The sequence below is a fragment of the Microtus pennsylvanicus genome, chromosome 16 (assembly GCF_037038515.1).
Source record: "Microtus pennsylvanicus isolate mMicPen1 chromosome 16, mMicPen1.hap1, whole genome shotgun sequence".
NCBI lineage: Eukaryota > Metazoa > Chordata > Mammalia > Rodentia > Cricetidae > Microtus > Microtus pennsylvanicus.
The window spans coordinates 27,243,065-27,258,053 of record NC_134594.1 but is presented as its reverse complement, the minus strand read 5'-3'; the positions used below and the strand labels follow the sequence as shown (position 1 = coordinate 27,258,053).

The window sequence follows — 14,989 nt, the reverse complement described above, 5'->3', positions numbered from 1 at the left end:
TGTCAAGAAAGAGAATCACATAAGAATGAGCCCTGATCGCATGGCAAGAAAGTTTTATTAAGAAATCAAAATGTTAAACAAAAAGAACACCTTGGGTCCTGTGTTTCTCAGGAGTGGGCTGGGTGTAGCCTGTGTGGGGTTGATTTTTATGGAGGAGGGAGTTTTGGATCTGAACTTTGGTTCCCATCTCAGAGCATCCACTTGGAGTATCGAGTAGAATCACAATGGAAGACATCAGATGTATATTTTTCTTTTTACTTTCTTTTAAGTACCTTGGAGAAACCTGGCATCTAGGATCCTGTGAAGGGAAAATTGAAGCTCATTTTACATCTCTTTTATAATAAAAAAGACATAAACATTGCTTGTCTCTCAGGGAATTGTTTCATTCTTTCCCCTCCCTGGTGGGTTTCATAATTAAGCCTCACTGAAAGAAAAACTAAAAGACTCGATGACAGATGTGTTATCTCCTGACAAGTGCACTGAGCTGTGCCTTTGTTATTTCTACAGTCGCTGCGGACAGCTGATCCCAATGCTGCCTTTGTTTAAGGACCAAGACGTTTCACTGTGCTGATGTTCCGGCCTGCGATCTCTGCTGCTGTCATCATGAAAAAGCAATGCCAATGCCATCGATCCTGAGCCCAGTGTGAAATTTTCGAGTGCACCTACTCACGCCTGCCTCCCCTGCTTGTAGAGATGTCTGGGGCTGACCCTTCCTCTGCATTTGCAGGGAGTGTGGAGAACGGAACCTTTCTGGAGCTGTTTCCCACGTCGCTGTCCACATCGGTAGACCCGTCCTCGGGCCACCTGTCCAACGTCTACATCTATGTGTCCATATTCCTCAGCCTCCTCGCCTTCCTGCTTCTGCTGCTGATCATTGCTCTCCAGAGGCTGAAAAACATCATCTCCTCCAGTTCCTCCTACCCGGAGTACCCAAGTGATGCTGGGAGCTCTTTCACCAATTTGGAAGTCTGTAGCATCTCCTCTCAGAGGTCTACGTTTTCAAACCTCTCATCATGAAGGAAATGAAAGGACAGGCCAAGCGATCATGGCTTTGGTTTCTCCAGGCAGAAGGAGCTGCTGCTGCATGAAAGAAATGATCACTCTGGTAGCTGTGTTTCCCGCTTTCATGTTTTATTTCTCTTCTGCTCAGGATGCATTCTGTTTGTGAGAGGAGGAGCCAATGCTGACAGAAATGTACGTAAACCTTGAGGTGTGGGATTCCGCCCAAAGTTCTTGGCCAGCCTGGAGGCTGGTCAGCACTGTGTTGGACACCACAGACTCAGCTCAGTGGACTGCTGAGGATGCTGGGTAGAGGCTCTTCCAAAGCCCTGAGACTAACTAAGCCAGCAGAAATGGAACAAAACAAGAAGGCTAATATTTTCTGTATTTAAAAGATAAGGCAGAGATGATATATAAGAGACGAGAGAGAGAGAAAGAGAAACTTAGATTTCACACACACGTTTCCAAATGGAGGTTAAAATAGGCTAGATGTTTTTCTTTAACTTCACCTTAGCAAATGTCACCCATGATGAGAAGTCATTCGGGAACATTCTGGGGGAGTCAAAAGCTTCAATGGCACAAGGAATGTGTGTCGTGATGCAGCTTGCTCTGCTCTTCTGCTCCTGGGTTTTCTCTTGGCTCGTTTTGCAGACCTAATGCTCTCCAGCTCTCCGGAATCCTTGGTGACAGTTGCTGCTGCTGTTACTAAACGAAGCACAGAAGAGGCGCAATCTCCTCACTATCTTTTCCATCCAGTAGGAATTAAACATAGAGAACTGTCTGTTCAGTTGTATTTCATCTAGTAATACTCTTAGCGGCTGTGTGATCCTTCGCTGAGTTCGTCTCTAAAGCCTTACTACAGAATAGCACTGTCTCTACGGAGGCAGGCATATTTGCTCATGTTAGTTTGCAAACCTTAGGGACTATAATACTGTGCCACACTCTGTGAATGTGACGAACCTCTGATAATTTCTTTGTGTTGACAAAATACTCTGCGCTGAGTTTCTAGGGTGAGAGCTTATACTAAAAGCTGCAGACATTGCAACTGGGTCGCTGCAGATCCTTCAGGGCTGCTGGAAGGTACTGCACTGAGGCCAGGCATGGGTGTCCATGCGACAAAGCATGGCGGTAAGCACACGCATGGTATGTATAGTATGTGCAGGGGATCGGGCAAAGCCAACCACAGCTTCTTGTGGATAGGAATTTAAACCCAAATTTTCAAATAAACTATCCACAGCCTGAGCATTGAGTTGAGGACCCTTGAGTGCCACTGTGCCAATATACAAGTCTTTCTGGGACAAACCCTACTCAAAATATTTTATAATCTTAAACACTGGAACTCCAACACAAATCCCAGGTGGATTGTCAGGCCTTGCCTGACTTCCTAGCCATGCAGAGGTTTGAAAAGGAAGATCAAAAGTTGCTTTCTTTGTTTTGCTTCACAATCAAATCAGGACACATTTAGCTGCTTACATATTGAAACCATTGACAGACACAATAGGACCGGTACAAATGCTGCCCTCAAATGTGCAGTGAAAATCTTGCCTCTGCTGTCACTTAAAGTGTAGAATCTTAGACTAGAGAAGTTCTCCCTTTGGGGTGGTTATAGCCATTCTCTGAGTACCATGGGCACATGTATATGTGTAACTATGTACACACAGTGTACACACACACACACACACACACACACGTCTGCACGTATTTCCAGGGAAATGTTGTGTGACCACCATCAGGATTACAGAAATACCTGTAATGTCACTTCGACACTTTTGATTATTCTTGTACTATTTTGGTTCTGAGGTTACTGGGTAAAGAGATCTTAGTAAACACAAAGACAAACATCCCATTTGACAGACAGCCTGGCTAGGTATTGTCCTGTGGAGGTGAAGTTATATTCTTTTCTCCTGGAATAGATTCAAGGACTTTAGACAGGCAAACCACGTGAGTCAAATTCGCTCGCCTCTGCAGGCGTCCTCCCCGGCCACATGATTCTTTCTCCCTGTGGTAACTGGATAATTACCAGCAAGACTCAAAGATGGAAAATAGGTGTCACCACTACACACTGTACAAGCTGAGATGAGTTTGCCTTGTTGAGAAAGTTCAGAGAGACTAGAGAACAGGAATATGAATAAAGAAATGGAGTCTGTTGGAAACCTGGCTTCTTCTTTTGTTCAGCAATTTACTCTCCCTAGAGAAGACACTTCACCTGAGAGTTCTAAGTATGTTTATAGTTACATATTAGCCATGTGCTAAATGCCTATGGGGACGGGAGAGATGGCTCAGTGGATAAAAGGGGTTTGCTGCTTTTCCATAGAACCAGAATTCAAGTCCCAGCACCAGTGTTGTGTGGATCACAACCACCCGTAACTCCAGCTCCAGGAGATTCAGTGCCCTCCTCTGGCCTCAGTCACACACACACACACACACACACACACACACACACACTGCACAGACGAACATTTTATTTAGTGTATCTATGGGATTTATGGACATGTTTATAGGCATATCACCCCTGCTTTTCTCTAAAGGAGGATAAACAATGTTTGACCTAGTGCCGTTCTCTCCTCCTCAGTCCCTCTTGGCAGTGGGGGAGTCTCAGATTGGCCTATTGAGAAGAATCATTTCACAGGAATACATGGAAATTCTATAAGTTCCTAACAAATCAAGCATCTAAAAATCACAGAAGGCCCCAGGTGCAGAGGAGGAGGAAGAGGAGGAGGAGGAGGAGGAGAAAAGGAGGAGGAGGAAAGTGTCCCTCTTCTCCACACGTCCCTGGAGTAAGGCAGTACATAGGGCTCACATACACTTGGGAAGAGAACTTTCCTCTCGGGCACTGCCCACCTGACATCAGTGTCTCCAATTTGAACAGTGACCCCTGCCACCCACTCACAGACCCACTTCAGCCTCCTCTTCTGCTGGAGTGTGGAGTCCAGGCCCTTCCTAAGCATGGGAGGATGCTACTACCGTGATGGGTTTGGAGGAAAAGACAGGTGAGCAAGATCCTATCTCTCTCATCAAATCCCTTTGTTTCTACAACTCTACGTTCACGAAATGAAGCATGTGTAGCAGGCTAGAGGATTGAAGGATTTATATGATGAGGGAAAAAATGTACATTGTATACCAAGACACTCCCACATCCTAAAGGAGAATCACAAAATGACCGGACAGTCAAATCTTCAAAGACAGACCCCAGGTTCGTTGATGCCCTGCCTTGTCACCAATACCAGGTCCCACCTTCCCATTCTCCATTACAATGTCCCTCAGGGATGTATCTCCATCAGTGCACAGCTCCTCATCCTTTAGCTAAGCTGTGTATCCAAGAGAGATTGGTCCATGTTGTTTGTCGAAAGACTAAGGGTAAGACACCACCTCAATTCTTAAAGTCGTCTCAGCTCAATTTAACCCAGCCTTCCATGGCAAACAGAATGTTACTTCCCCCTCATGTATCCTTCCATCTCAAAACCATGCCCAAGTCATTAATACTTTATGAAATGCTCCCTGTTCGTACTGATTTTGATTGTGACTCTGACCATTCTTCTGACAGCAGAGACCACAACAAACCATCCCGAATGTAGGTTTTCCTCTTCTTAGCTGGAGTCCACAGTCTGAAGGAAGTATGCCATCCTGAACACTATAAGAAATGGTTAGCTAGTATTTGCAAAATAGATGAATGCATCCTTTGGTACTGAATAGAACAGACAGATATAGTTCTTGCTCTCCTGAAACATACAATCTAGTGAAGGAAGGACTCAGAAGAATATGAAAAAGAAATATATACAGTTGTAGTGTCCTTGAGTGCAACTGAGAAAAAGCAGTTGTGAAGTGACAGACCCCAAGGGCAATTCACTTAGGAAAATGCTTGAGAGGTGTCAGAAAGAGTGTTCTCTGGAAAGGGAAGAGAATACACAAAATCACGGTAGTAGGAAGAGCCCTGGCTCTTGCAAGCAGAACCGTTAGTGCTGGAGTCTGAGATGTGATGTGGGGAGGTGGGCGGTCCAGATCCAGCAGGGGCTTGTAAGTTTCATGGCTGAAATTTCTTTGTGGGAAAGCGACTAAAGATGGACAAAAAGCGCTAGTCAGATGCATGCTGGGTGGGATACGAGAGTGGGAGGAGCGTTCTGTCTGATACAAATACCTGCTCATCTTCTAGCCATGGAGACAGCCTGAGCTGAGAGGGAGCTTCTCACACAGCCCATTCCGCCCACACTAATTGTTTCCAATCCTACCACCCCCTCTCTCACACAGATAAACACACACACGTGCGTGCACCCACACACATGCACACACGCGCGTACACACGCATGCACACATGCATGCACGCACACACGCGCGCACACACCTTCTTATACTCCCCCCTCCTCTCCTAACTTGTCCCCATTTGGCCCTTATTTAAAGTCTTTCAATCATTTTCAGCGCACACTGGGACTCACTCTTACTCCAGTATTTTTAACATATTGTATGACTAACGCTCTAACAAAACTCTAATGCCACAGTAAAGTTGCAGCATTAAAAGTCTTGCAAAAATCCCATTTCTAAACAAGTTATTGTCCCTTGTACCCTAGAAAGCCCACCCCTTATGATTCCCACCTCCTGTAGCTAGATGATATTTTGAGATGTGCTCTCCTTGGCTATTTAATTACTGCCTGTTAATTACTGCTAACCTTCTTAGAATGTGGGATCAATCTATACAGGTGTTTAAGCCCCTAAGCTCCAGGTGTTCCCTCTGTGACCTCATAAAACATGTTCTGAGGCCCCAGGTCTTGATAAAAATGAAGAAGCAATAATGTCTTTAAATGCTGTGCGGATTCAGAGACAGCCATATGTGAACTAGTACCCCCACTGTTTAGTACATGGTAATATATGCATGTGTGAAGCCAACATCACTTTGAACATTTGGCTTTGGGGGTTCGAATCTTCCCACTGGTTTCTTCTTACCGCCAACTCTCTCTGGTTTTCTCCACCTAATTCCTCTCCCCTTCTTCCTTGGCAACCCTAAACTAACCTTTCACACGCTGAGCCTCCTGCCCTGCTGACATCTTCTGGCTTAGCCTATCACTAGTCTGCGGCCCCAGCATAGGTTTATGGGGAAATACAGGGGGCTTTCTGAAGTCCTTTCTCCCAAGGGATCCGCCCACTTATTCAGCCTATCCCTTCCCACGGACCATAGGTGATATTCATGGGTCTCATGCCAGCAGAATTGGCGAGAAAATATCCAAACTCAGACGTCTGTTGATTGCCCTGCGGTTCAGAAAGCATCACCAATGTGCTGGGCAAGTGGGGGTTGCAACGAACTGGCACTGACTCAGGGAAGGTCATGTGAGGTAAGGTGCTATGCTCTTCAAAATTTTTGTCAGAGAAGCTTGTTTTTGCAGTGGGCAGGGGTTAATGCATACTCAGAACTGCCAAAGCACAAGGAGTCAGTGACCGAATGTTTAGCCCTAATAGATCATTTGTATCAGGCCCCTGCCAAGGCTCAGGCAACACTGTAGGCGAGGAGGCAAGAAGAATGTAAGAGTCATGGGATAGAGAGGAGTGCAGTAAAATGCTGTCTACGTGACATGACCATTGCACTAGTAAACCCATAGAAGTTGTGGTTACCTGTACGAGACCTGTGCAAGATCAAGCCAGCCAAAACTTCTGCATGAGTAAGGGAGGGATTCAGAGGCTCCACACCTGGATGAGGACCTATTGGCAGTTAATGGGTGCTGGGGGTTGGAGAGTCATTTTCTCTTGGGGATATGGCCCCTGGTAGGTTGTCATTCTCCATATGGGTAACATAACTAGACTCAGTAGGTTATAAAAAGTGAATGTTAAGTTGTGAGGTACCCATGTTGGGGGAGTTTTAGAAGGAATTAGAAGAGGGATATATATTTATATATAAACATAAAAAATTTTCAAATAGTAAATGGAATGGTATCTTTAAGTTAGTAGAGGAATGATGATAAACTAAACAATAAGATTTATATTAGATCTAAGACTAGTGTCAGTATATACTTGCTGTAAAATGTTAGGCATTCTTACCCAAATGTGGGTATAGTTCCTGTGAGCCTCCCTACTCACTGACATGCTAGAGGCAAAACTATGCAACGCCCAGTAAGGACTCGTGCTTCTGCCGTGTGCATACTAAACCATCTCAGCCCCCTGGACAACCCAAGGAACACGCCTTTACCAGGTCTTTTCTTTTGGGCCACGATCCAGCCAAATCAGCACATGTTAGCTCTCATGTTCTTTCTGCTGGAAGGAAGCGTCGGGCACGGCACACACGGGGAGAAATCTGTGCTCAAGTTGAGGAGACTTGAGCCAACTGCTGGCCACACGTCTGGTACTGAGGGGAGGTAGTCTGAGACAACACCAAGTTCTCTCAGAAATGCAAGACGGTCAGAGAAGATGCAGTCTGTGCAAGGGTGCTGGGCATTTCCCTGTTGTTAGCCACAGCACTAATGCCATCAGCAGAATGCCCGCAGCCTTCATAGCTAGGACAACATCTAACTCCTTGTGCCTCTGACTCCTGGACACTGATAACTAGACACTCATGCAGCTCGATGACAGTGCAAGGACCTTAGTTCAAGACTGAGGGCAAGTAGCGCTGCACAGGGAGGTTGATCCATCTCACCTCATCCATGTGCCTCTTCCTCTGAGGATCTAAGAAGACCCCAGAATGAATTATAGTTAGCGCTCTTTCAGTAAATAGTGAAGAATGGGCTCAACCAATGAGAACTTCACAGAACAGGCCCGGATGCTGCAATAGATCTGGGTGTCATCCTGTAACTAAGGGAGCTATGGAACCTTCACATGCAATGGAAGCAATGACATATAGAGAAGTGATTTTGCAAACTTTAAAGTCCTGGGGACCCACGCTGGTGCTTAGGATGACTTAGTAACATTCAAAGAATGAACGAGGGATTAAAGGACAAATGTACATTTAGATACACATTCCCTCCACTCCCAGAAGGAAAGCAGCTGGACCACGAGGTGACCTGACTCCCACCACTTCCACTGGCACCTTCATGGAGATCCTTTCTGTTGCACTGAGGTTGCTTCAGAGAATAGTTTGCTTGGACAGGGGAGTGGGCAGAAGTCATCCGGAAGCCAAGAGGTGCCTGGATTACTGGCTTTGGGAGATTTAACTGCTTCAATGATAAAGCAAGGCGGGGTACATGTCCTAAGAATATCCCCCAAAGCTCCAGGGACACAAGAATAAGCTCCAAGAGCAAGTAACACCACTGAAGAGGAAGGGGACCTTTAGTCCTGGAACCGGGCCTTTCTGAGACTTTAACCCTCCTTTGCTGACTCTGGAAATTAAGGTTTTAATCATCTGTTCTGTGTAAATATCACCATATTTCAGGCTCATTTGCACCTTTTGCTTCAGTGACCCTGTAGAAAATTGACCCTGAGCTGTTAGCTAGGTCAAATGAGATCCATGGAGCAGCCTGAATAATTCTCCCCCTTTAGGGGTCCTTTCTTCCCTGTAATTGGCAAAGGTGATCTGGTTCACAACTCTCTCCTCACTTCTGATGCTCTCCTCTGGTAACCCCAAGACTCTTCTTCAGGGTTTCTATGGGCTCCTCAACATTCTTCAGAGCAATCATTTTGTACATTTTTAACTCACCTATACTTTCAAGAAAGCATTTATAATGATCATATGTTCTTCGGTGGCAACATTACCCTTGCTCTACAATCTAAATAAACTGTGTAGCAATCACTCTCTGTGCTCTCTGGAGAATTAACTTTCTTCTTACATGAATGATACATTTGTTACCTCCGTGTGTGTGTGTGTGTGTGTGTGTGTGTGTGTGTGTGTGTGTGTGTGTCAGTACTAGGCTAGAACTCTTGTATTCTTACATGTAAGGTAAGCACTTAACCACTCAACTCTACCCTGAGCCCTGATACCTCATATATGACACAATTTGATCAAAAATTTTTTATGAAGGTTAATATTCATATTCTTATCACACTTGGATGCCACTCTCCTGATTTCACTTATGCTATTATGATGAAAAACAGTCTGACGAAAAGCAGTTTAGAGGAGAAGGGGCTTCTTCAGCTTACAGTTCCAGATTAGAGTCCACCATTGCAGAGAAACTGAGGCAAGAACTGGAGAAGTTAATCACACCATGTGTACAGGAAAGAGCTGAGAGAAACTGATGCACGCTTGCCAGTGCTACCCGACCTTCTGCTTTTCATTCAACCCAGGGCCCAGCACAGGAAATAGTCCTGAGTGTCCAGCTGTCCAGAGTGGGCTGGGGCTTCCCACATCAATCAATGTAATAATTTTTTTAAAAAGTCCCCCATGGACATGCCCACAGGCCAAACTAATCTACATTTACCCTTACAAACTGCCATTTTCCTATGTGCCACATCGGTCTCCTCTCTGTCCAGAGGCAGAACTTTGTCCCTCTGTGACAAAAACCCTTTCCCCCTTTCTCTTGTCGCCTGTCTCCTTTACCACTGCATCCTAGCCCGTTCTAACACAGTCATCCCCTTCTCCTCCTCCTCTTAAAAATTACACCTGCAAGGTGATTTGCTCCTGTTTTTCCGCCCCAGTCAGAAAACAGCCATTTTAACTTTTCTTCCCCCACAAAGTAAAGGATCTCTGTGAAAATAGGCGTTTATGAGTGGTTTGTGCCTAATCCAGGGTCTGGAAGGGACCCCCATTGTGCGGGCAGGAAGGGGAGTCCTCCTGTACTTTCTGATTAGGGTTGTCTCCACCCCACCACTTGCCCTTATTCTACTTCTCCACCAATGGGAAGGCCTTCTTCCCCTTTCAGGTACTCCTAACAGTTTCATCTGTTAAACCTGAGAAACAGAAGAGAAAGACCAGTTCCACAGTTTTTGAGCCAAATTTGAAGTAAGGTTTAACTAAATACTGACCAGGATGACAGACTCTAGCTAGGACCATTCCCAGGTCCCCAGATAATGGTGACAAGGTGCATTTTGCTTAGGCTTATAAAAGCAAACCCCTAAGGCCAACATGTTTCAAGTCAGGCCCAATCAAGGGCAAGCATACATCCTGACATTTCCTTCCCACGTAATTCCCGCCCACATGTGATCAAGCACATCCGGTGCAGGTGAGTCAAACAAACTTTAAACATGTGGTTTGTTATCTTCTATAAACAACAGCCTCCAGCATTTCAAAAAAAATCAGTCCTAGAGTAAGGATTCTTACAGGTTAGAGCCATTTTTGTTTCTTGGATCTCTTAGGCAGTTAAACTAAAAGTCATTAAAACTTAAAACATACCTTTAATCCCAGTACTCAGGCAGAGGCAGGGCAGATCTCTGTGAGTTCAAGGCCAGCCTGATCTACAAGAGCTAGTTCCAGGACAGCTAGGGCTGTTACACAGAGAAACCCTGTCATAAATAAATAAATACCCACAATTTTGGTTCTTACACATCCTATGGATGAAACTTCCCTTTCCAAGGAAGTGTCCAAATCTTTCAGCCTCTGTCAGCCCCTCTCTTTCTGCTTATTGACCATCAACGTTAGATGATAAATCAGTAACTTACTGTCCTGTGAACAAGGGCACTAAATGGAAGAATTCAAATGCTCCCAAAACACAGAAAATATAAATTTTTAAGGAGATGAACATGCTACTTGCCATAATTTTATTACACATCTTATACATGCATTAAATCATCCCATTAATACGTACAAAGTATATGTGGCAATTAAACTAAAGGCCAGCTAGATCATTTGGAGACAAGGGTCTGTGACTTTGCTGTTTTTTATTAAATCTCTCTTGGGAAGGTGTCTTACGTCAATGTCAGTATTCTTCACGCCGTAGTGGAGATGACACTGAAGTCTCCATGGCTGCAGAGTGGCTCCTGAAGTCTCGTGTTCCTCTGGTGACCATCAGATCAAAGTCACATTCCCATTCTCCCCACACCTGTTCTTCACAGCACACCCTCAGCAAATGCAAATCTACACTGTTGCTCCACAAAAAGCCTTCTTCAAACTTGTTCAGTGTTACCCAGAATTTAATATCTGCCTCTGGCAGATTTTCACTACTTTCTCAGATTTGTGCAATTGATTTGTGATCCATGGCCTATTGAAAGTGTGATGAGCTGAAGAGAAGAGTTGATTGATGGGGACAGGTGCTTATGGCTATAGAAGCTTTGAGATTTGGTCATTCCCAGATTCTTTAGGTCCACAGCTAGCCTGAACTAAATTCATGTGCTTGCTTGGCCTGAAAGACCCGCTGTGACATCAGGGGGCATCACGGCAGAACTACGAGCTCTACTGATCATTTGAGGAGAAGCACTACTGAAGTAAACAGAAAGTTGGGGTTCTTGGTTTAACTCTTGAGGCCCCACTCCTCAAAGGCTCGAGGAAAGTTCAGGCCTTTCTTCGATGCTCTGGAGTCTTTCTTCAATCATTCCCAACATTAGAATTAGCTTCTCCCTTGATTTTTATTCTAAATGTTAATTATACATTAACTGAGGAACCAGAAATAAACGGCATTTTTATTTTTGGTTTTCTGTGATTATTTAGGTCTCTTTCTTCAGAATGAAATCATTTCCTTCCTGCCTCATCAGAATATGGCTGTAGACCTCAGCTAGATCTCAAAAGAGAGGCACCACTTCACAGCTGACTGTGTGCTCCCGTTGCTTTTACCCCCACTTCTTCGTGGAGTGCTGTCCCTGGGATTCTTGGAAACCATGTGCCCATTCTTTAAAAGCAAGTTCAACTATCCTTCTCTCTGGTAAGCCTTCCCAAGCACTCCAAGCTTAGTGCCTCCTCTTCCGCTAACAGCACTTGCACGGTTCTTTGAAGTCACAAATATTTATTGAACACCTACTTTTCATAGTAACTATAATGGTAAAAATAAAGTCAAATGTTATGGTAAAAATAAAATGGTGCCATTCCCTGAGGGGCTTGAGGGGCCCCATGGGCCATAGGAACAGTAGGTCCCAGGCAGGGAACCGCACAGCAGGAAAGAGACCTTGGTAGGTCAGCCTATCCCATTGTAAGAGACAGAGATGGATAGGCACACCATGCAGAGAAAGTGGGTATTTATTTAGTGGGTTATAGAGGGAAAAGGGAAAGGGGGAGGGAGGGAGAAGGGGGAAAAGAGAGAGAGGCACAGAAAGAGGGAGAGAGAGAAGAGAAGGGATCGGAGAGAGAAAAGGGAAGCTATCTCTTCAGAGGAGAGAGGGAAAGGAGAGAGCTCAGGCTGGAAGTGGAAGGAAGATCTGCTTGCCTTGCTTGCCTCAGTGGACTTGGGGGGGGAGGGAAGGGTGGGACTTGTCTCTTAAAGGAACAGGACAGACCACTACAGTAACTTCATGCCCTTGACATAATGCAACATGTGGACATCATCCTTTTAACTTCCTGTCTTTCTCAGCTTTAATGTGCCCCTGTTCCATGTCCATCACAGAGTGGGGGCCCAGTAGAATGAGTGACCATCACAGAAAGTTTGCAATTGCTAAGCAATTACTTGAGGGGCAGATTGATTCTGTGCCCATGGTTTTAAAGCAGAAATTCATTTAAGCTTCTAGCCCCTGGCAATTGGAAAAATGAAACTCATGGGAAGATGGGTTAGTGGTCCAGAGTCCAAAGTTTGAACTGAAATAATCTGTGTGACTTCTGCCTGACTTCTCTCCCTTCCCTGTTGTCACTGGCTCATATGATCCACATTTCTTCCTGATAGCATCTAAGTTCGTCTCCCTGACTTTATTATTCAGTCCTTTCTAGCCTACTCTGGTCTGTCTTTAACAGAACCTCCAGCTTGACCTTTCTCTGAGCTTAAAATTTTCCAGTGATCTCTCTCTGTGTCTCTCTGCCCCCCCCCCTCTCTGTCTCCCTGTATGACACACATACAGGGTCCAGCTAAGATTTGCTATAGCAGGCAAAAATCTGGCTAATTGGATATGAGGGTAAACAGAATAAGTCAACTTGTATATGCTACCTCTACATGTTCTTTATTCCTTTGGGCAAAGAAGCAACAAGAATAAGGGGGAAAGGGGGATGATCTCTACCATGTTTTTAGTTTTTACAAACTTGGCTAAAAAAATTCCATGGGCAAAACAACGACAACATGTACATTTTAGAATCACAAAACGGGCAGGTAGAACCTGACAAGGCAGTATTCCAAAACAGGTGACACTACCCAGGAAGGAGCCAGCATCCAAGAGGGAATACCTGACATTCCAAGCCCTTCACCCACACCCAGACCTATCTGTCTGGTAAGGGCCGAGTCTTCCTATCCTTTTGAAATTCCTATGTGGTCTGTTAGCAGGTAATTTTGGAGGACTGACTTTGTAAATTTGACTGTTAAAACAAAGTGAATGTTTTCCCTCTAAGGCCTCTTGGAGTGTGGGAATGTGGAAAGGTCATTCCATTGCCCCTGCAGGAGAAGTTATACTGCTGAGGTATTTGGGGAATGAATCCCATTTTGAGGGAAGAATCATGGCCTCACAAGGTTTTTACAGATTTGACAGTGACTTTTCCAAAAGACAAGTGTTCCACAGCTCTGCTGAATGGGTTACTCTGTGTGGATGTGTACCTATGCACATCCCTTGGATCTGCCCATTGGTCTGTTAGCTGTACATTTACTGTATAGTCTTGTGGGCTCCAACACAGCCCTTCCTTTACCTGTCACTGCCACCCTCTCTCCAGCCATGCCCACCATGGAAGCCCCCTAAATGCTCCACTCCACCGGAGTGTTGTGTCTTGGTGTATGGTGCTCCTTTTACCCACTACAAATGTGTCCGTGCCCTTGGCTTTAAGTTGGTCAGCTTTCCATCACTACAACAAAACACCTGAAATAAACCATTGTACTAATTACTCTTCTTATTGCTATAGCCAAAACACCTGACAAGAAGCAACTCTTTTGGGCTCACAGCTTTAATACAAGTCCAACCAGTCCACTGTGTCAGGGAAGACAGGGCGGCAGGAATGTGGGAAGCAGAAAGAGAGGAATGCTAGGTAAAATTACCTGATGTGAGTGAAAAGGAAACACAGAACATGCAACAAACACATTTAGGAGTTTATTAGAGGGGCCATGCACAGGCCTGGGAAATCAGTATGCAGAGAAAGAGAGGAATGTTGGGGCTCAACTCAACTCCTCCTTTTTCTTCAGTCCAGGATCCCAGTGCATAGATAGAGCTCCCCACATTCAGGAAGATTGCTGCTCTTTGGTTAGAGTTTTTGTCAAACATACCCGGTTTTCCTAATATAATTTACTTGTGGTACATTTTCCCACATTAATGCGTTTCTGTGGTGATTCTAAATCTAATCAACATTACAATGAAAGTTAACCATTTTGCTCACTTGGCTTCAAATATTTTGTCCCTTGGCTGGTTGGCTCCATTGCTTTTGTGCCTGTGGTGAGGCAGTCCATGATTGGGGAAGCACATGGCAGGTACTGCTTACCTAATATGTCTGGGAAGCAGATGAGATGGAGAGAGGGAGGAGTCAAGGTTCTGATATCCAGTTGAAGGCCAGCAAGAAATGTAGTAAGAGCTGCTTGTTGGTTCCCAGTCGCCCAGCTAGCTTAGACAGAAACTGTATTATTTAAGTCACTGCTTGGCCCATTAGCTCTAGCTTTTTATTGGCTAACTCTTACATCTTAATTTAACCCATCTCCATTAATCTGTGTATCGCCACGTGGCAGTGGCTTACCAGCAAAGTTTCAGCATGTCTGACTCTGGCGGCGGCTCCATTGCATCTCTCTGACTCCACCTTTCCTTTTCCCAGCATTCAGTCTAGCTTCCCCTGCCTACTTAAGTTCTGCCTTGCTATAGGTCCAAGGCAGTTTCTTTATTCATTAATGGTAATCACAGCACACAGAGGGGACTCCCACATCAAAGAAAAATCCCTTCTCTGGTCAATACAGAGGCTCAATGAAAAAAAATTGTAATTGTGAGAGAGGTTCTTATCACCCTGTCATAAAGTGCAACCTCACTAAGGCGATGACATCCACCAACTTTTCCAGACACCATTGGATAGAACTCAGTGGGGTTCACTGTGGGGTGTGCTTGGACTGGCACA

The 14,989-nt window shown here is 44.9% G+C and overlaps 1 protein-coding gene across 1 annotated transcript; it reads left to right on the top strand.

Annotated features, from left to right (window-relative positions):
• The first annotated feature begins 547 nt into the window (after nucleotides 1–547).
• Sertm1 (serine rich and transmembrane domain containing 1) lies at nucleotides 548–3,152 on the top strand. The gene has a single exon (XM_075950753.1). The coding sequence runs from the start codon at nucleotides 694–696 to the stop codon at nucleotides 1,015–1,017; it is 324 nt and encodes a 107-aa protein (XP_075806868.1). The 5' UTR covers nucleotides 548–693; the 3' UTR covers nucleotides 1,018–3,152.
• Nucleotides 3,153–14,989: the final 11,837 nt, after the last annotated feature.